General features: G+C 44.0%; 1 protein-coding gene across 2 annotated transcripts; it reads right to left on the reverse strand.

The window, feature by feature from the left end:
* Nucleotides 1-416: 416 nt before the first annotated feature.
* On the reverse strand, nt 417-7,522 carry LOC100217064 (Vacuolar protein-sorting-associated protein 11-like protein). 2 transcript variants are annotated; one of them, XM_008663281.2, is made up of 6 exons: nt 7,121-7,522; nt 6,389-6,562; nt 5,926-6,252; nt 2,921-4,699; nt 1,728-2,097; nt 417-792 (listed from the first exon to the last, which is right to left on the reverse strand). In XM_008663281.2, exons 1-5 carry the CDS (start codon nt 7,361-7,363, stop codon nt 1,741-1,743), a joined length of 2,880 nt encoding a protein of 959 aa, XP_008661503.1. In that variant the 5' UTR covers nt 7,364-7,522; the 3' UTR covers nt 417-792; nt 1,728-1,740. The 2 variants fall into 2 exon arrangements, with proteins under 2 accessions (XP_008661503.1, NP_001346483.1); NM_001359554.1 differs by lacking the exon at nt 417-792 and having other exon boundaries at nt 1,447-2,097; nt 7,121-7,521.
* Nucleotides 7,523-21,769: the final 14,247 nt, after the last annotated feature.

Below are 21,769 nucleotides of genomic sequence, written 5' to 3' on the forward strand. Positions count from 1 at the left end.
TCTGACATAATTTACGTAATTAGTTGGATAAACACGCACGAAAAAAGGTTATCTCCTCTGACATGGTCTACACGCGGACTATCCGGACTACCCCACGTGTCTGTCTCGCCTCTACAGGTGCCACGTATACACAACCAAATAAGCCCTAAGCTTTTATTCCAGTGGAACATCTCCATGTTCTAATGGGGGCCAGCAGTAGTTGAAGCTTTGATCGTGGTTCAGATGAATCATGAAATACAAGAAACGAAATTTTCTGTAGCGCGTTACGGACGAAGGGAACACCCAATCGTGTGATCCTGTGACCATCGTACTTCCAGCACATGCGCTACTCTGTATTCTGCAGCAGGGCAATCAAGCTGCAACTGCAAATAGTAACTCAGGAATGTTCATAGCTCGCTTGGCAACAAGGCCACATGTGGAATGAAGCCAGGAACAGTGGAATACAATCCAAGATCCCATGTGCTAAACTTCAACAAGGTGCTAAAATTTAGTTCTTTCAAATAGAGAGCTAAAGTTTGAATACAATTACTAATGTTTAGCACATACATACACAAAGACATTTAGGCCCTGTTTGGGAACACAGTTTTTCCAAACTGCAGTTTTTCAAATACTAAAATATACTTTAGTCATGACATTACTACAGTTTACAATGCTTCAGTTTTCGAATACAACAGTATCCAATACATCAAGGTGTTTGGGAAAAACTTTGGTTGAGACCAATCAGCCAGAGCGGGACCCAGCTGGCGCTCTCTTTGCAGAGAAAAACTTTGGCTGAGACCAAAGTTTCCAAAACTGCAAAACAAGTGCAATATTTACAATACAACAGTTTAGCATACAGAGATTTCAGATGAGTTGCCAAACACCTCAAAGTATATAATACCACAGTATTACTCAATACTATAGTATTGCTTCAATACTACAGAAAAACTTTGTTCCCAAACACCCCTTATTCCCCTAATTAATGCGGGGTGGAGAGAGTGTGGAGACGAGAGGTAGAAGATATCTTTTTCTCGCTCTGGACCATTTTTAGCTCACTTTAGCATTTTTTATGAGTTAATGCATGTTCTAAATCTCTAAACTAATAGTTAGTCGCTAAAATTAGCTAAGAGGTTTGCGGATCAGCTAAATGACCAACTAATTGTTATTTATAACTCTCATATAGCTATTAGTTGTTAGATACTACAATCCAACAAAAACCAGTTAATAACTTATCTAGTCATTAGATGTAGAGATTTAGAATATGGCCTTAAACTATTAATGGATGCTAATTTAGCACCTTTTATGTGCTCCTGTTTAGATATCAAGTAATAAAGTTTAGCTAGCACCATAGATGCAAACATGCCCTAACCCCAAGATTAAGCAGTAGATTGCGAAATCTCAAGCAGTCTGATCAATGTCAGCAACGAAACATGACGAAATGCTACAAAACCAGACAGAAGCAATATTGCTGAAACGTACAAAAAACATGATTCATATAATACTTCTTTCAAAAGTAGGAGGGCACGAGCCAAACATCGAAACCCAATGCTGGAAAACTGCACAGCAATGTCAAAGCAAATGCACTTGGGTTCAGAAAGAAACTGCCGGAAAATGAGTATCTACAATGTCAAACCAAAAAGAAAAAGAAAAAAAAACCCTCACTGCATGGCTGAAACAGGCCAGATTGCATAACCCGGTGCATGAAAGGGAAATAACACCATATAATGTCGTACAAGGCAACGGAGTACCAGTGGTCCTTCACTACCGTCCATTCTCAGGAGGTAAGGTTGTCTTGCTCACTATGCCCTTGCTAAAATAGTCTGCAATGACAGAGAAGCCGTCCTTGGAACCCCTCAACTGCCTGAAAAAGAGATCATGGTCCCTGGCGTTTTGCTCTAGCTTCTGCTTTGCCTCCATGACGGATCTGTATTCAGGCGCGCATTCTGGGCATTCTTTTTCGTTGTCACCAAGGCAGCGAAGGTGGAACGAGTGCATGCACAGGAAATGGACAGCAGGTAGATCAAGGGTGAAAGTGCACGCGCTACACTTGCTCAGTTGGAAAACCTTCGCGTTCGTCTTGAGATCTTGTATTTCCCTTTTCATCAACTCTGTCTCTGCCTGAAAAAAAGATGGTATCGGTTCACAGCATGTTCACTCTCAATTGACGTAGACTCATTCTTACTAGAATTTCAAATATCTACTCATAAATCATGCTACATCTATGAAAGGTTATGATGTGCAATCTTTCATACACAAGAAATAGAAAAAATAAGATATACTTGTGAGTGTGCTGGTTATAGAAATGTCAATTTATAGACATGATCAATTTGGATTACTAATAGTGCATTAATTCTATTCAAGTGAAACTCTAGTGTCGATAATTGTTAACTTCAAGAATTTCATTGCCCCCTCTAGGTAGACACAGCTTTCTAGTAGTCTAGCACCCTTGTTCAAGCCTAAGTGGGCAAAGCGAAAGGAACTCTAGCCGAGTTGGTTAGGTAGCCTGAGTAGCACTCCTCATATCCTGAGTTTGAATCCCAGTAGGAGCGAATTTTAGGCCGAGGTTAAAAAAGGTCACTCGCTGGTTCCCCTGATTGTGTGCACATGAGATGGACTGACCTATGGGGGTAGATCCTTATGTAGGAGCTAGGAAGGCTCAGCACGAGTAAAGATCTGGTCTATAGGGGGCGGACCCTCATATTGCACGGGGGACTAGCTTTCGTGGCGTTTTCTCGGTCGGGGCTCTAATTGAGCTTCTTAATGTAATACCGTGATGTCGGTCTTTCTCCTAACGGCAAAGTTTTTTTATCTAAAGTATTGTTTTTTTACTTTTATTTGTCATCAAACCAAGCAATACTAATGCCTATTTCTAAATATTATATAAAAGGACTAAGAATAACAATGGGAAATAGATACTGCAATGGCTTCATAAGTTACTAACCTGATACTTATCAATGGATTTTCTATCATCTTCAATTAGCTTTGATTCTTGTTCAAGCTTGCGAGCAATGTAATCTTTGACGACTGAGAGTGTCAAGCATGGGTTTTTTGATAGTGTCTGTAGCACAACGATGGGAGGTACAACATCCTCTTTCTCAATGTAGGTCAAGACCTCTTTAACTTCTTTAGAGCAATCTTCCCCAAGATCCCCAAAATACTTCAATAGATCCCCCCAGAGAGAAGGATCCCCTCCTTGAGATGAGTCCCCCAACTTCTTGCAACATGCAATTAAACCTTGATGATCATGTGCTTGCTTGTAACAACTAATAACCTCTTTGTAAAGTTTTAGTTTCTCATATAGAAATAGCAAACCATCTTTGAATGCATTAGTGTTACAAAGAATGAGAGCAAGATCAACATCATACAAAGGATCTTCCATCTCAGATGTCCAAGCAGATTTGAGTAACGCAAGCCCTTTCCTTCTCCTATCAACAATATTCTTTGCTACTTTAGGATCTTCTTTTCCAAGACCAGTTTTTTCCTTTATTCCTGACCTATAGACATTAGCAGTTTCTTTACCTTTTATTTCTTTGATATAGTGATTCTCATATTCATTTTCTTGAGAGATAGACGGGAAGCTCAAATCATTTGAAATATAGAGCTCCAGAAGGGTGTTATGAATTTCTGTTTGCGCAGGTGAGTCCGTTACTGTTTTGATATAATTTTCCAGAAATCCCATCAGATATTGCGGGCTGTGCACAAATATATTCACAAAGTCCATTGGGGATGGTATCATAAGCAAGTGCATACTGTTTGAACCTCTTCTCGACGTAGGATCTCCAACATCTGTACAGAGCCTTAACAGTATTTCAACTGTTTCAGCAGGCCTATGTTCCACAAGAATTTTCCCATATTCTTTTACAGTAAGACCTGCCTGGTTTGCCTCGAGGCCAGATATATATTGCAGTGCCTCGTCATATCTACCAAGATCCTCAAGTAAAATCTTCAAGTACAACTCATGCCTCCCAGCCTTTTTTGCCACAAACATAGCATGTTCATGATATCCAGCTGCTCGGCATACTCTTATGGCAGTTTCCACATCAAACTTGATCTCACCAACCCCATCTTCATCCTTGATAAAATGGTTAAGTTTCTCCACATCTTTCAATTTGGTATAGCAGTTCAACAGAAGGGTGGTGTGGTCTTTAGATGCTAACCCTCGATCATGTAACTTCTCTAAATAATTTGTCAAGTTGTAGATGCGCTTTGCATCAAGGAACTTCTGTATAACATACGATGGTTCAAGATGACCAATAGTGTGGATATACTGGGACATAGCCTCATCATATTCCTGTTTTCCATACAGATGGTCACCATACTTCCGCAGCACCTCAGCAGTGGAAGCAGGATCAGCCTGCTGACTTTGTACAAGATTGATTGCAACTGTATAAAGATTTTTCTTGAACAACATATCAAGCTTACTTTCCATGTCTTTCTCTCCAATGCACAGAATCTTTTTGTCTGACATTATGAGAATAATATAACCCCACTCACATACTAAGTGTGAAACATCCCCCACAGGCATGCTATGTGCAATCAACCGATTCTTAAGATCATAAACATTAAGTGTGCTTTTATGTGTTCTCTGATCTTCAATAATGCAGAGTAAATAGCCTCGAAACCAACCTACAAACTTTTTCTCACCATCAAATGCCCAGCAAGGGCCTCTACCATCAACTTCGTAGAAATATACAGCTTCAGGTCTACCAATAATTAAGTCCTGCTTGGTGAACATCAAATATGTAAGGTTTGCAGTTCAACGAGATAAATCTGAATATACAAAATGTAAATGTATGAGGGCAACATAGACATGACCAAAGTAGTCAAATAATCCTTCTGTGCCTTTTTATGTGTCGCTATAGTATTCTTGTTGGTCAAACTTTCTTAAGTTTCACTAGTTTGCATAAAATATTAGCAACATTTCTATCCCCAAATAAATTTATTATGAAAATAGATTCAACGATCTATCTAATGATACTAAGTATGTACCATACAACCATAAATATTAATATTTTCGTGTATATATTTAATCAAAGTTGAGTACTTTTGACATTTAATCAAAGTTGAGTACTTTTGACTTCTCCAGAAGTGATAACGACAGCTAAAAGGAACGGAGTACATGCTAAAAATGTTTAATCAGTTGCTCTAACTAAACCAGCTAAGGTTTTATAAAAACACTATGTATACATCATCTTGCGGACAAACCCACTCGGCCGGCGTCTGTAATCAATTGGGTAGTTATCCTGTGGACTGACAGTTCCTTCAGTAACAGGCTAGCAGCTTTGTTGAATAACTACAATATAGTACAAACCTATTTGCTCATTGGGCATGCTTTACCTCACAAGGGTAGGGTATCACAGGACATAGTTTAGGGTAAGAAAATCAAACCGCTACAGTATTTTGCATGTTGCAGTTTGAGCTGATAGTTATGCTACCAAACTAGCCACACGTTCCCTGTTAACAAGATTTAGTTTGGAATGATCTCGACTTCTTAGGTTATATGAGTGGTGGGTAGCAGGGCGAGGCCTGGAGGATGGAGGGCGAGAGGAAGCCGTGCTGGCGCACAGCAGAGATAGAACGTGGGCAAGGAACAATACTCTTCTATAGATTGATCTTTGCTGAACTCCTAGGTACAAACTAAGGACTTTATATAGTCCTGTACAGGCGCACACAATCTGTTGCCGCCCCTACTTATCCTCTAACAAACTCCTAATATCTCTCCTTTAATATCTAATCTAACAAACTCCTCATCCATCTACTCCTGATCTCCTGGCGAGGCCTGGCCTATAGGCTGTTTGGGCCGCCTTCCATATGTTTTACCCACCATAACATAGTTCAAGTTGTGAACTGCATCCTAAAGCACATAGGCTACCAACAAAATTATGGCCCATATTGCTATAGGATTAAATGAAAGGAAAAAATATGTGTGACAAAATTCATCCTTACCATACGGTCACTCATTGCTACAGCATTCGTCTGACAACCAATCTGATCAAGTGTTTGCCTCCTTGGTGGTTGAATATGCAAGCTGAACAAGGTTACAGAACCAGGAGTTACAGAAAAGAGCTGGTGTGCTTGCCCCTCAACTCGAAAACCAAGACCAGTAATAGGCAAACTAGTGCTGCCATCTGAAGCAGCCTCAACTTGCAACTTGAAACGTGTAATACGCTCACGTGCAATGTCACCTTTGATGCAATAAATGAAACCATTGTCCAGTCCAATGGCAATCATCAGTATGGGTGGTGCTTCTTCTAGAACCATAAATGATGTAATCTGCAAAACACAGCAAAATATGCCAATTACACTCAAATCAGATGTTACAATCTGTCATATATACGAAATATATAACAGAGATCATGTGACATACAGAACATGTGAATCCAAATAGAAAATAAAAGAGAGAATTTACCTTTGCTTGAGGAAATTGATCAGTGAAGATCCGCAAAATTTGAACACAGAAAGGAGTTGTTGTGCTTGATCCTTCTTCTTGTACTTTATCGAGGTCAAAAACCTTTAGACAGATTGCTGATGCCTGAGAAGATGACTGGTCATCGTCTCCAACCGTGACAAGAACATTTCTTTGCTGAATAAACAGAGCAATATAAGTTGTTAATTAGGTTCATTATGCAGCTGTAGTTATCACAACAAAACTGTACAGTGTGAATAAATGTTTGACACAGCGGTAAGGGGCAATTCGTAGATCTCAATTAGCAAATGATAAATAAATAAATGGCACTGGCACCGCAATTGAACAGGGTTTTTTTCCGCAGAGTATGGAATCTGATAGGCCAGAATAAACAAGATCACTGATCTTGAAAGTTGACAAAATCAACTAATCTAACAAGATTTTTGGCCAATTTCAGGAAAGATTTCTGGCATTGCTTAGCCACAGTACAAGACTTAGGTGGCCATCCAAGATTGGTAAAACTCACATGTCTTGTCATACCTAGCAGCTGATTTTAGTAAGAAACAGGTAATTTTTGTTTCTAAAATGCACCCGAATTAGTGAATTACACATGATCCAGTGTGAAGAACCACTAAGTAGTGTTCTAGCCAGTAATTTGACGAGAAGTTGCATAAATTTGCGAGGTGGCCGCGAACGCCGGTGCTTCAGATGCGCAACGAGGGTTCTGGGCGGTACCTTGAGCTGCTGGAGGAAGAGGACCGAGGAGGCGTAGGCCTGGAAGCCATAGGAGAGGCGGAACCCGCGGTCGAGAAGGCCCACGGTGCCGTCGTCGCACCCCACCGCGACGCGGCCCCGGCCGCCCGAGCAGCAGGTGACTCGGCCCGCGATCTCGGCCGGCACGGCGGCGGCTGAACCCCCGCCGCCGCCGCGGCCGGCAGACTTCTCCTCAAAGAACTCGAACTTGCGCCACTGGTACATGTCGGGCCGACGTGATGCGGCGGATCGGGGCCGGAACGGCGTGCGGCTTAGACGGGAACTCGATCGGGCTCGGCGACCGGCTGGGGTGCAGGACAGCAGGAGGGAGGGACGAGGCCGATGCGCTGGAACCGGTTGCCTACGCGCGCCGCGTGTGGTGCGACCGCAACTGTGAGAAAAAATCTTTATTTTTATCTTTAGTTCTTTACTACTCCCTGTGCTTTAAATTAAAATTTATTTTAGATACTTAACGGGTGCTTGAATGTACTAAAACTAACAGTTAGTGGATAAAATTAGTTGAGACATCCAAATACCCTATATAATAGTTCAAATATTAACTATTATTAATAAATTAGTTAATAGTTAGGTAGCTATTTATTAGCTAGCTAATTCTACTAACAATTTTTAGCTAACTAACTATTAGTTCTAGTGCATTCAAACACCCCCTTAATATATTTATATAAGTATGGGTTATATATATATATTTATATTCATCATCATCTAATTAATTATAAACATAAAAACAAAAGCCTAAAAAATACTATTTTGGAACCGAGAAAGTATTATAAATCACCAGTTTCAATAGTTTAATGGTCGTCATGCATCATCTTTTTACAAAAACCCCCTTCAACGAGGCCTAGGCCTGGCTGAGCCAGAGTGTGCCATGCCGAGTAGGCGGTTGACGTCGTCGCGTCACTTCTTCATGGCCCCCGGTGAGGCCGTGGACCTTGGGGGTGGCGCAACAACTCTCTGGCCGCTGACAGCGCCCCGCGCCTCAGGCGCAGCCCTATACGCCCTGGACGTCTGCGCGGGAGTGTGCTGCCGCGCAGAGTGCACAGCAGCGGCTGCAACAGGTGCAGGGAGATTGGTGGCCTGCGATGTGGAGGAGGCAGCTTCCTCCTCCAGCATGAAGTCCTCGGGCATGAGATCATGGTGCTCGACGATGTGAACTATGGCGTCGAGCAGAGAAACAAGCAAAAACCTAAAGCCTAGGCCCCCTACCTGGCGCGCCAAATGTCGGAGAGGAAATTCTCCGGCCGGGTGGCGTAACGCACCCACCCTAAATCCTAAGATGAGGAGGGGCCTAAGCGTTTTGCCTGCTAGCTAGATGGACGATAAACACAAGAACACACAAGGGTTTAGCGTGGTTCGGGCCGCTGCAGCGTAATACCCTACTCCACTGTGTGTTGTATTGAGCTTGAGAGCTTGTATGAACTTGTGAGTTTGAGTGAGTGTGAGCGTGTCCGTTGGGTCTGAGTGAGCTTGCCTTGTAATGTCGTGTGCCCTCCCTTTTATACCTCAAGGGGGGCACGTACAAGGATGCTAAGCTCCGACATGTGGGCCCAGGAGCAAAATGGAGGGATTATATATAGAAGTATCCAATGCCAGTGTCGCCCAGAAGATCTCCGAGTGCCATAATGTCTGTAGTGCATATAGTATTAATATCTCGCGGCCGCTTCCTCGGTGACGCGCGAGTCATGATGAGCATGGTGTACGCCGCAGCGCGGGCGTACTGCCTGCCAACGGAATGGATAGGCACGCCGCCTGCAGGGTGGCCTGATCGCCGTCCGTCAGTGGAGTGGACATGGCACATTAAATGCTGAGGCGGCACATCGCCTGCCAGTGGAATGGACAGGGCACATTAAATGCTGAGACGACACATCGCCTGCCAGTGGAATGGACAGGCGGCATGCCTTATCCGCAATAAATGTGGCGGTCGCGCGGCCCAGAGGCCTTACGTTAGGCTTCACCCGCTGGCTTACGTCACGGGCAGTAGGCCACGTGGCAGCATCGGCGCTCTGCCTGAACGGGGAGCAGAGGCGTACGTGGTATGGTCCGGACACGTGTCAGCTCCGGACCCCCGCCTGGCCTTGATTAAGGCCTAGGTATTCTTTGTCCCAAAATCCCGGGACCCCGCCGTGAGTGGCCCGGACCCCACACAGAGGGGTCCGGACCCCAGCCGGGGGGGTCCGGTCTGCACCCGTGGAGGTCCTGGACCTTACCCGGACGTACGGTCTGCATATACAGGGGTCCGGCACTTTCCCATGGGGGTCCAGACCCACTGTTGATACCTTGGAGGATATTTTCTTCTCTAGCCACGCGGCGGCCCTGGAGCCGTCCACGTGGTGGGGTCGGGTGCTGTTCACCACGCGACCAGAGATAGCCGCATGGGCACCGCGTCTTCATACTGTAGTAAGTGAAAGGTAAATGTGCCCTTGGACAATTTCTAGTATGTTTTGGTGATTAAGTGCCCAACACATTTAATTAAGTTCGTTTGTGCTAAATGAAGAGAGAAGTGCAAAACAAAGACAAGGTATGTTTCTAGATTTAGCACATTGGTTTTTGTGTACTAATATACTTGTCTAAGTGCTAGAAACAGAGAAAAGAGAAGAAGAAAAGGACTTGGCTCGAGCAGCCAACTCTCAGCTCAGTCTGGCACACCGGACTGTCCGGTAGTGCACCGGACAGTGTCCGGTGCGCCAGGCTGACTTCCGGCGAACTGGCCGCTCTCGTGAGATTTTGGCGGCGTACGGCTATAATTCACCGGACTGTCCGGTGAGCCAACGGCCGCCAACGCAACGGTCGGCCGCGCAATCCGCGGGCGACGCGTGGCCCGTGCCAACGGTCGGCTGGGGGTACCGGACAATGTACGGTGCGCCAACCAGCCCGGAGTTGCAACGGTCGGCTGCGCCAGAATAAGAAGGAGATCGCGTACCGGACATGAACAGTGGCTGTCCGGTGGTGCACCGGACTGTCCGGTGCGCCACCCGACAGAAGGCAACAACTGCCTTCCTTGTTGGCCTCCAAAGGCTCCTAGCTGCCTTGAGGCTATAAAAGAGACCCCTAGGCGCATGGAGGAGCAAATCCAAGCATTCACTAAGCAATTCTAAGTCTCCACACTCCGTCTCCACGCATTTGATCGATCGTGTTAGTGATTTGAGCTCCGTTCTAGCTGTGAACTCTCTGTGCTTCATTTGAGCTCAAGTCTTGGCTTGTGTGCGTGTGTTGTGCTGCGGATTTGTGTGCGTTGCTCCCAACCTTACTCTTGTGTTTACATTGTGATCTTTGTTGTAAGGGCGAGAGGCTCCAACTTGTGGAGATTCCTCGCAAACGGGAAAAGATATAAGCAAAGAAAAGTCGTGGTATTCAAGTTGATCATTGGATCACTTGAAAGGGGTTGAGTGCAACCCTCGTCCATTGGGACGCCACAATGTGGAGGTAGGCAAGTGTTATACTTGACCGAACCACGGGATAAACCACTATGTCTCTTGTGTTGTCTTTCTTTGTGATTATTGTGATTCGCAAGAACTCACTCTATAGCCACTTGGTTCTTTTGAGCACTAACATCTTTATAACCAAGTTTTGTAGCTATTAGTTGTTGAATTTTACAGGATCACCTATTCACCCCCCCTCTAGGTGCTCTCAATTGGTATCGGAGACGTTCTCTTCACATAAGGAACTAATCGCCCGAAGAGATGGATCCTAAGGGAAAGGGGATGGTGGTCAACGAAAAGGAGAAGGAGTCCTTCCTCAACGAGCCTAGAGATGACAAGCCCACTGACTCTGGCTCGAGTCACAAGAAGAAGGACGGGAAGAAGAAGAGGCGCATCAAGAAGATCGTCTACTACGACAGTGACGAGTCTTCTTCTTCACCAAGAGACGACGACGACGAGAAAAAGAAACCAGTTAATTCAAATTATTCATTTGATTATTCTCGTATTCCTTTTAACTCCAATGCTCATTTGCTTTCAATTCCTCTTGGTAAACCTCCACACTTTGATGGAGATGACTACTCTTTTGGAGTCACAAAATGCGTAGTCATTTATTCTCTCTCCATCCTAGTATTTGGGAGATAGTCGAAAATGGAATGCAATTTGATAGTACGGATAACCCTGTATTTATTAACGAGCAAATTCATAAGAATGCACAAGCTACCACTGTTTTGCTAGCTTCGTTGTGCAGGGATGAATACAACAAGGTGAGCGGCTTGGACAACGCCAAGCAAATTTGGGATACCCTCAAGATCTCTCATGAGGGTAATGATGCCACCATGATCACCAAGATGGAGTTGGTGGAAGGCGAGCTGGGTAGGTTCGCAATGATCAGGGGAGAAGAGCCAACACAAACATACAATAGGCTCAAGACCCTGGTCAACAAGATTAGGAGTTATGGGAGCACAAGATGGACGGACCACGACGTCGTCCGACTTATGCTAAGATCATTCATGGTAATTGACCCCCATCTTGTTAACCTAATTCGTGAGAATCCCAGATACACCAAGATGACGCCCGAAGAGATTCTTGGAAAGTTTGTGAGCAGGCGCATGATGGTGAAGGAGGCCCAATATGTGGATGACACTCTAAACCGTCCACTCCCCGTCCACGAGCCTCAAACTATTGCCCTCAAGGCAACCAGCAGCAGGGAGACGCTACCAAGCAAGGTGGCACAAATTGAGGCGGTCGGGCTAAACGAAGATGAGATGGCTCTCATAATCAAGCGCTTCAAGACGGCATTGAAAGGACGCAAGGAGTACCCCAACAAGAGTAAAGCAAGGGGAAAGCGCTCCTACTTCAAATGTGGTAAGACAAGTCATTTTATTGCTCAATGTCCCGATAATGAAAATGACCAGGGAGAAGAAAGACATGGGAAGAGGGAGAAGAAGAAGGCCTACAAGAATGCAAAGGGCGAGGCGCACCTTGGCAAAGAATGGGATTCAGACTGCTCTTCTTCCGACTCCGACGACGAAGGACTTGCTGCCTCAGCCTTCAACAAGTCCTCTCTCTTCCCCAACGAACACCACACTTGCCTCATAGCAAAGGAGAAAAAGGTAAGCGTTCGAGAAACCCCTAAGTATACTACTTCAAGCGATGATGATTCTAGTGATAATGAAGTAGACTATTCTAGCTTATTCAAAGGCTTATATAGAGCAAAGGTAGAAAAGATAAATGAATTGATTGATGCCTTAAATGAAAAAGATAGACTTCTAGAGAGGCAAGAGGACATTTTGTATGAGGAACATGACAAATTTGTTAGTGTTCAAAAATCTCTTGCCTTAGAAATTAAGAGGAATGAATTACTATCTTCTGAGTTATCTACTTGCAATGAATCTATCTCTAGTTTAAAGACTTTGAATGATGATTTAAGTGCTAAGCTAGAAGTAGCTAATAGATCAAGCTCATGTGTTGAACATGTTGTTATTTGTAATAGATGCAAGGATTTTGATATCAATGCTTGTGATGAACATCTTGCTTCTATTGCTAAATTAAATGATGAGGTGGCAAGTCTTAATGCTCAACTTAAGACTTGCAAGGTTGATTTTGATAAACTAAAATTTGCTAGGGATGCCTACACTATTGGTAGACACCCCTCAATTAAGGATGGACTTGGCTTTCGAAAGGAAGCCATGAACTTAACAAGCCAAAGGGCTCTCATTTCCAACAAGGAGAAAGGGAAGACCCCTATGGCTAGTAGCGTTCAAAAGAATCATGCTTTCATGTATAATAGGAAAATTGTTAGTCATAATAGGAGATATGATTATGATGCTTATGATTCACATGCTATGCTTGCTTCAAGTTCTAATTTTAATGGTAGGCCTAGGAGAAATTTTGTGTCTCATGCTCCTAGGAAAATGTGTAATAAACCTACTATTGTCTTTCATGCTTGCAACACTACGTTTGTACTTTCAAGTAAAAATGAAAAAGTGGTTGCTAAAAAATTGGGACCCAAATGCAAAGGAGATAAGGCTTGCATTTGGGTACCAAAAGTTGTTGTAACTAACCTTGTAAGACCCAACAAGAGTTGGGTACCTAAAACCCAAGCGTAAATTGTCTTGTAGGTTTATGCATCCGGGGGCTCAAGCTGGATTATAGACAGCGGATGCACAAACCATATGACGGGGGAGAAGAAGATGTTCACCTCCTACGTCAAGAACAAGGATTCCCAAGATACGATTATCTTTGGAGATGGGAACCAAGGCAAGGTCAAAGGCTTGGGCAAGATAGCCATCACAAATGAGCACTCTATCTCTAATGTATTTTTGGTAGAGTCACTAGGCTATAATCTCCTGTCTGTTAGTCAATTGTGCCACATGGGCTACAATTGTTTATTTACAAATGTTGATGTATCTGTCTTTAGAAGGAGTGATGGTTCATTAGCGTTTAAGGGTGTACTAGATGGCAAACTCTACTTAGTTGATTTTTCGAAAGAGGAGGCCGATCTAGATGCATGCTTAATCACTAAGACTAGTATGGGCTGGCTATGGCATTGTCGTCTATCGCATGTTGGGATGAAGAACCTTCACAAACTTCTAAAGGGAGAGCATGTGTTAGGACTAACCAATGTCTGCTTCGAAAAAGATAGACCTTGTGCAGCTTGTCAGGCAGGGAAACAGGTGGGAAGCACTCATCACAACAAGAATGTTATGACAACATCAAGACCACTGGAGCTACTACATATGGACCTCTTCGGACCCGTTGCCTACCTAAGCATCGGGGGAAGTAAGTATGGTCTTGTTATTGTTGATGATTTTTCCCGCTTCACTTGGGTGTTCTTTTTACAGGATAAGTCAGAAACCCAAGGGACCCTTAAGCGATTTCTAAGGCGGGCTCAAAATGAATTTGAGCTCAAGGTGAAAAAGATAAGAAGCGACAACAGGTCCGAGTTCAAGAATCTGCAAGTGGAGGAGTATCTTGAGGAGGAAGGCATCAAGCACGAGTTCTCCGCTCCCTACACACCACAACAAAATGGTGTGGTAGAGAGGTGAGAGCACCTAGAGGGGGGGGGGTGAATAGGTGATCCTGTAAAAACTTGAAACTTAAAGCCACAAACTTGATTAGGTGTTAGAGCAATAAAGCCAAGTGGCTAGAGAGGAGTTCTTGCGAAACACAATAACCACAAAAAGATCAACACAGAGAGGCACAGTGGTTTATCCCATGGTTCAGCCAAGTCCAACACTTGCTTACTCCACGTTGTGGCGTCCCAACGGACGAGGGTTTCACTCAACCCCTTTCAAGTGGTCCAAAGACCCACTTGAATACCACGGTGTTTCTCTTCCTTTCACTATATCCCGTTTGCGAGGAATCTCCACAACTTGGAGTCTCTCGCCCTTACAAAAGATGATCACAAATGAACACGGAAGTAAGGATGGGATGAGCAACACACGCAAGTCCACAGCAATACGCACACACACACACGACCAAGACTTGAGCTCAAATGAATATCACAAAGTTCTCACTAGAACGGAGCTCAAATCACTAAGAATGTCAAACGAGTGCGCAAAGACGAAGTGTGAATGATCAAGAATGCTCAAAGTATGCTTGGTGTTCTCCTTCATGCGCCTAGGGGTCCCTTTTATAGCCCCAAGGCAGCTAGGAGCCGTTGAGAGCAATCCAGGAAGGCAAATCTTACCTTCTGTCGACTGGTGCACCAGACAGTCCGGTGCACCACCGGACACTGTCCGGTGCAGATTTCTTTCTTGTTCTGGCGTAGCCGACCGTTGACGATTTGGAGCCGTTGGCGCACCGGACACTGTCCGGTGCACACCAGACAGTCCGGTGCCCCCATCAGACCGTTGGCCCGGCCACGCGTCATGCGCGGATTGCGCGGCCGACCGTTGGCTCACCGGACAGTCCGGTGCACCACCAGACAGTCCGGTGATTTATAGCCGTACACCGCTGTTCAATTCCCGAGAGTGACATTTTCACCAGAGCCAGCCTGGCGCACCGGACACTGTCCGGTGCACCCAGACTGAGCAGAGTCTTGGCTGCTCGAGCCAAGTCATTTCCATTTGTCTTTTCTCTGATTCTAGCACTTAGACAAATATGTTAGTACACAAAAACCAATGTACTAAGTCTAGAATCATACATTTGTATTGATTTGCACTTTGTCCACCATTTGGCATAGTTTAACACATAACCATTTGTGTTGGTCACTTAATCACCAAAATACTTAGAAATGGCCCAAGGGCACATTTCCCTTTCAATCTCCCCCTTTTTGGTGATTTATGCCAACACAACAAAAAGCAACATATAGTAGTGCAACATCAATGCAAATGAGAACAAGAATTTGCTTTGATTCAAATTTGGCATATTTGGATCATTCTTTGCCACCACTTGGTTTGTTTTTGCAAATCAAACTCAATTTCCTATCTCTAAGTCAAATTCACTTGTTAAGGCATAGAGAAAGGTATTCCAAGAGAAATCGATCAAAGATTCAAAAACTCCCCCTTTTCCCATAATCAAACATTCTCCCCACAAGAGATCAACTTTTGACAAGAAGAGACATTAAGAGAATTTTGACAAAACAAAAACTCTAACTCTACTATTTTCAAAATTCTCAAGTGGTAGCTGATCCATTTCTTGCTTTGGCCTTATTTTCTCCCCCTTTGGCATCAAGCACCAAAACGGGATCAATCTTGGCCCTTAAACCCCATTGCCTCACCCAAAATCTTCAAATAAGAGTAAAAGGCAATAAGAGTATGGAGATGAACTTGGAGTAAGTTACCCTCTTATCGGAGTGCAGTGAAAGTCTTTCATGGTCCAAGTCCACCTTTCCCTTTCAATCCACCTTTGAGACCAAATCAAGCAAGCTCAAACACATGGTTAGTCTCAAAGGGTCAAGTTGTAGCACATCTCCCCCTAAATATGTGCACCACTTGCAAATGGACTTGTGAGGTCTGGGGAGTGCTTGTACAACTTGAGCACCATGAATAAACAACAAAATGCATAAGGAATATGATCAAGGCATAAAACACATGTATGCTATAAATCAATCCAAGTTCCGCGAATCTAAGGCATTTAGCTCACTATGCAACTTGCAAAAGGTCTTCTCATCTAGAGGCTTGGTAAAGATATCGGCTAGCTGGTTCTCGGTGCTAACATAAAACACTTCGATATCTCCCTTTTGCTGGTGGTTTCTCAAGAAGTGATGCCGGATGTCTATGTGCTTTGTGCGGCTGTGTTCAACAGGATTATCCGCCATGCGGATAGCACTCTCATTATCACATAGGAGTGGGACTTTGCTCAGATTGTAGCCAAAGTCCCGGAGGGTTTGCTTCATCCAAAGTAGTTGTGCGCAACACTGTCCTGCGGCAACATACTCGGCCTCAGTGGTGGATAGGGCAACGGAAGTTTGTTTCTTAGAACTCCAAGACACCAGGGACCATCCTACGAATTGGCACGTCCCTGATGTACTCTTCCTATCGACCTTACATCCAGCATAATCGGAGTCTGAATATCCAATTAAGTCAAAGGTAGACCCCTTTGGATACCAGATCCCGAAGCAAGGTGTAGCGACTAAATATCTAAGAATTCGCTTCACGGCCACTAAGTGACACTCCCTTGGATCGGATTGAAATCTAGCACACATGCATACACTAAGCATAATATCCGGTCTACTAGCACATAAGTAAAGCAAGGAACCTATCATAGACCGGTATGCTTTTTGATCAACGGACTTACCTCCTTTGTTGAGGTCGATGTGTCCGTCAGTTCCCATTGGAGTCTTTGCGGGCTTGGCGTCCTTCAACCCAAACCGCTTGATCAAGTCTTGTGTGTACTTAGTTTGGGAGATGAAAGTGCCGTCCTTGAGTTGCTTCACTTAGAACCCAAGGAAGTAGTTCAACTCGCCCATCATCGACATTTCAAACTTTTGAGTCATCACCCTGCTAAACTCTTCACAAGACTTCTGGTTAGTAGAACCAAATATTATGTCATCGACATAAATTTGGCACACAAATAAGTCACCATCACAAGTCTTAGTGAATAAAGTCGGATCGGCTTTCCCAACCTTGAAAGCATTAGCAATTAAAAAGTCTCTAAGGCATTCATACCATGCTCTTGGGGCTTGCTTAAGTCCATAGAGCGCCTTAGAGAGCTTACACATGTAGTCAGGGTACCGTTCATCCTCAAAGCCAGGGGGTTGCTCCACGTATACCTCTTCCTTGATTGGCCCGTTGAGGAAAGCGCTCTTCACATCCATTTGGAACAACCTGAAAGAATGGTGAGCGGCATAGGCTAACAATATGCAAATTGACTCTAGCCTAGCCACAGGAGCAAAAGTCTCCTCAAAGTCCAAACCTGCGACTTGGGCATAACCTTTTGCCACAAGTCTAGCCTTGTTCCTTGTCACCACTTCGTGCTCGTCTTGTTTGTTGCGGAACACCCACTTGGTTCCCACAACGTTTTGCTTGGGACGTGGCACCAGTGTCCAAACTTCATTTCTCTTGAAATTGTTGAGCTCCTCCTGCATGGCCAATACCCAGTCCGGATCTAGCAAGGTCTCTTCTACCCTGAAAGGCTCAATGGAGGAGACAAAAGAGTAATGCTCACAAAAATTAACTAATCTAGAGCGAGTAGTTACTCCCTTGCTAATATCACCCAATATCTGATCGACGGGATGATTCCTTTGAATCGTCGCTCGAACTTGAGTTGGAGGGGCTTGAGGTGCTTCTTCCTCCATAACATGATCATCTTGTGCTCCCCCTTGATCACACGCCTCTTGTTGATGAACCTGTTCATCATCTTGAGTTGGGGGTTGCACCATTGTTGAGGAAGAAGGTTGATCTTGCTCCGTTTGTTCCTGTGGTCGCACATCTCCAATTGCCATGGTGCGTATGGCGGCCGTTGGAACATCTTCTTCATCTATATCATCAAGATCAACAACTTGCTCTCTTGGAGAGCCATTAGTCTCATCAAATACAACGTCGCTAGAGACTTCAACCAAACCCGATGATTTGTTGAAGACCCTATAAACCTTTGTATTTGAGTCATAACCTAACAAAAACCCTTCTACAACTTTGGGAGCAAACTTAGAATTTCTACCTTTCTTCACTAGAATATAACATTTGCTCCCAAATACACGAAAGTATGAAACGTTGGGTTTGTTACCGGTTAGAAGCTCATACGAAGTCTTCTTGAGGAGGCGATGAAGGTAGACCCGGTTTATGGCGTGGCAAGCCGTGTTCACGGCTTCCGACCAAAACTGCTCGGGGGTCTTGAACTCTCCAAGCATCGTCCTCGCCATGTCAATGAGCGTCCTGTTCTTCCTCTCTACTACACCATTTTGCTATGGTGTGTAGGGAGCGGAGAACTCGTGCTTGATTCCTTCCTCCTCAAGATACTCCTCCACTTGAAGGTTCTTGAACTCGGACCCGTTGTCGCTCCTTATCTTCTTCACCTTGAGCTCAAACTCATTTTGAGCTCTCCTTAGGAAGCGCTTGAGGGTCCCTTGGGTTTCAGATTTATCCTGCAAAAAGAATACCCAAGTGAAGCGGGAAAAATCATCAACAATTACTAAACCATACTTACTTCCCCCGATACTAAGATAGGCGATGGGTCCGAAGAGGTTCATATGTAGCAGCTCCAGGGGTCTTGATGTGGTCATCACGTTCTTGCTGTGATGAGCATTTCCCACTTGTTTACCTGCTTGACAAGCTGCACAAGGTCTATCTTTTTCGAAAGTCACATTTGTTAGACCTGACACATGTTCTCCCTTTAGAAGTTTGTGAAGGTTCTTCATCCCCACATGTGCTAAACGGCGATGCCACAGCCAGCCCATGCTAGTCTTAGCTATTAAGCATGCATCTAGACCGGCTTCCTCCTTTGCAAAATCAACTAAATAAAGTTTGCTGTCTAGTACACCCTTAAAAGCTAATGAACCATCACTTCTTCTAAAGACAGACACATCTACATTTGTGAATAGGCAATTATAACCCATATTACAAAGTTGACTAACGGACAACAAGTTATAACCGAGCGACTTAACTAAAAACACATTAGAAATGGAGTGCTCGGAAGAAATAGCAATCTTTCCTAGCCCTTTAACCTTGCCTTGATTCCCGTCACCGAATATGATTGAATCTTGGGAATCTTTGTTCTTGACGTAGGAGGTGAACATCTTCTTCTCCCCCATCATGTGGTTTGTGCATCCGCTGTCGATAATCCAGCTTGAGCCCCTGGATGCATAAACCTGCAAGGCAATTTAGGCTTGGGTTTTAGGTACCCAACTCTTGTTGGGTCCTACAAGGTTAGTAACAATGGTCTTAGAGACCCAAATGCAAGTTTTATCTCCCTTGCATTTTTCCCCTAATTTCCTAGCAATCACCTTCTTATCCTTTTTACAAATTGCAAAGGAAGCATTGCAAGCATGATAAATTGTAGAAGGTTCATTAACTATTTTCCTAGGAACATGAGCAACATTTCTCCTAGGCATATAATGAATGACATTTTTCCTATACATATCTCTACCATGCACATAGGAAGAACTTGAAGCAAACATTGAATGTGAATCATAAGCATTACAACTCTTATCATGATGAATATTTCTAGAAAATTTCCTATCATAAATAAATGCATGATTCTTTTGAGCACTATTAGCCATAGGGGCCTTCCCTTTCTCCTTGGTGGAGATGGGAGCCTTATGACTTGTTAGGTTCTTGGCTTCCCTCTTAAAGCCAAGCCGATCCTTAATTGAGGGGTGTCTACCAATCGTGTAGGCATCCCTTGCAAATTTTAATTTATCGAATTCACTTTTGCTAGTCTTAAGTTGGGCATTAAGACTAACCACTTCACTATTTAATTTTGCAATGAAAACTAGGTGTTCACTACAATCATCAATATTAAAATCTTTACACCTATTGCAAATCATAACATGTTCTACACAAGAGGTTGATTTATTAGCTATTTCTAACTTAGCATTCAAGTCATCATTGATACCCTTTAAGCTAGAAATGGATTCATGGCATGTAGACAGTTCACATGAAAGCATTTCATTTCTTTTAACTTCTAAAGCAAGAGAATTTTGCGCACTTACAAATTTATCATGCTCTTCATATAAAAGATCTTCTTGCTTTTCTAAAAGTCTATTCTTCTCATTCAAGGCATCAATCAATTCATTGATCTTATCAATTTTAGTTCTATCTAATCCTTTGAATAAACATGCATAGTCTATTTCATCATCACTCGATTCATCGTCACTTGAAGAAGCATAAGTAGTATTATTTCGAGTACTTACCTTCTTCTCCTTTGCCATGAGGCATGTGTGATGCTCGTTGGGGAAGAGGGACGACTTGTTGAAGGCCGAGGCGGCGAGTCCTTCGTCGTCGGAGTTGGACGATGAACAATCCGAGTCCCACTCCTTGCCAAGGTGTGCCTCGCCCTTAGCCTTCTTGTAGGTCTTTTTCTTTTCCCTCTTCTTTTCTTGATCCTGGTCACTGTCATTATCGGGACAATTTGCAATAAAATGACCAACCTTACCACACTTGAAGCAGGAGCGCTTTCCCTTCGTCTTGCTCTTGTTGGGATGCTCCTTGCGACCTTTGAGCGCCGTCTTGAAATGCTTGATGATGAGGGCCATTTCTTCCTCGTTAAGCCCGATCGCCTCAACTTGCGCCACCTTGCTCGCTAGCGCCTCCCTGCTCCTTGTTGCTTTGAGAGCAACAGTTTGAGGCTCTTGGATTGGGCCATTCAACGCATCATCAACGTATCTTGCCTCCTTGATCATCATCCGCCCGCTTACAAACTTCCCAAGTATTTCTTCGGGCGTCATCTTGGTGTACCTAGGATTCTCACGAATAGAGTTAACAAGATGAGGATCAAGGACGGTGAAGGACCTTAGCATAAGTCGGACGACGTCGTGGTCCGTCCATCTCGTGCTTCCATAGCTTCTTATCTTGTTGACCAGGGTCTTGAGCCTATTGTACGTTTGAGTTGGCTCCTCTCTCCTGATCATTGTGAACCTTCCTAGTTCGCCTTCCACCAACTCCATCTTGGTGAGCATGGTGACGTCGTTCCCCTCATGCGAGATCTTGAGGGTGTCCCAAATCTGCTTGGCGTTGTCCAAGCCGCTCACCTTATTGTATTCTTCCCTGCACAAGGATGCTAAAAGAACAGTAGTAGCTTGTGCATTTTTATGGATTTGTTCATTGATAAACATGGAGTTATCCGAACTATCAAATTGCATTCCATTTTCTACTATCTCCCATATACTTGGATGAAGAGAGAACAAGTGGCTACACATTTTGTGACTCCAAAATCCGTAGTCCTCTCCATCAAAGTGGGGGTGTTTACCAAGTGGAATGGAAAGCAAGTGAGCATTGGAATTATGCGGAATACGAGAATAATCAAAAGAAAAGTTCAAGTTAACCGTTTTCTTTTTCTCCTCATATTCGTCGTCCTTTTGAGAAGAGGAAGATTCGTCGCTGTCGTAGTAGTGAGAGCACCTAGAGGGGGGGGGGGTGAATAGGTGATCCTGTAACACTTCAAAATCTTAAGCCACAAAACTTGGTTAATCGTTAGCACAATAATTGCCAAGTGGCTAGATCGGAATCCTCAACAAAACACAACAACCAACAAGGATCAATCACAGAGATGACACGGTGGTTATCCCGTGGTTCGGCCAAGACCAACGCTT

The sequence above is a fragment of the Zea mays genome, chromosome 10 (genome assembly GCF_902167145.1).
Source record: "Zea mays cultivar B73 chromosome 10, Zm-B73-REFERENCE-NAM-5.0, whole genome shotgun sequence".
In the NCBI taxonomy this organism is placed as follows: domain Eukaryota; kingdom Viridiplantae; phylum Streptophyta; class Magnoliopsida; order Poales; family Poaceae; genus Zea; species Zea mays.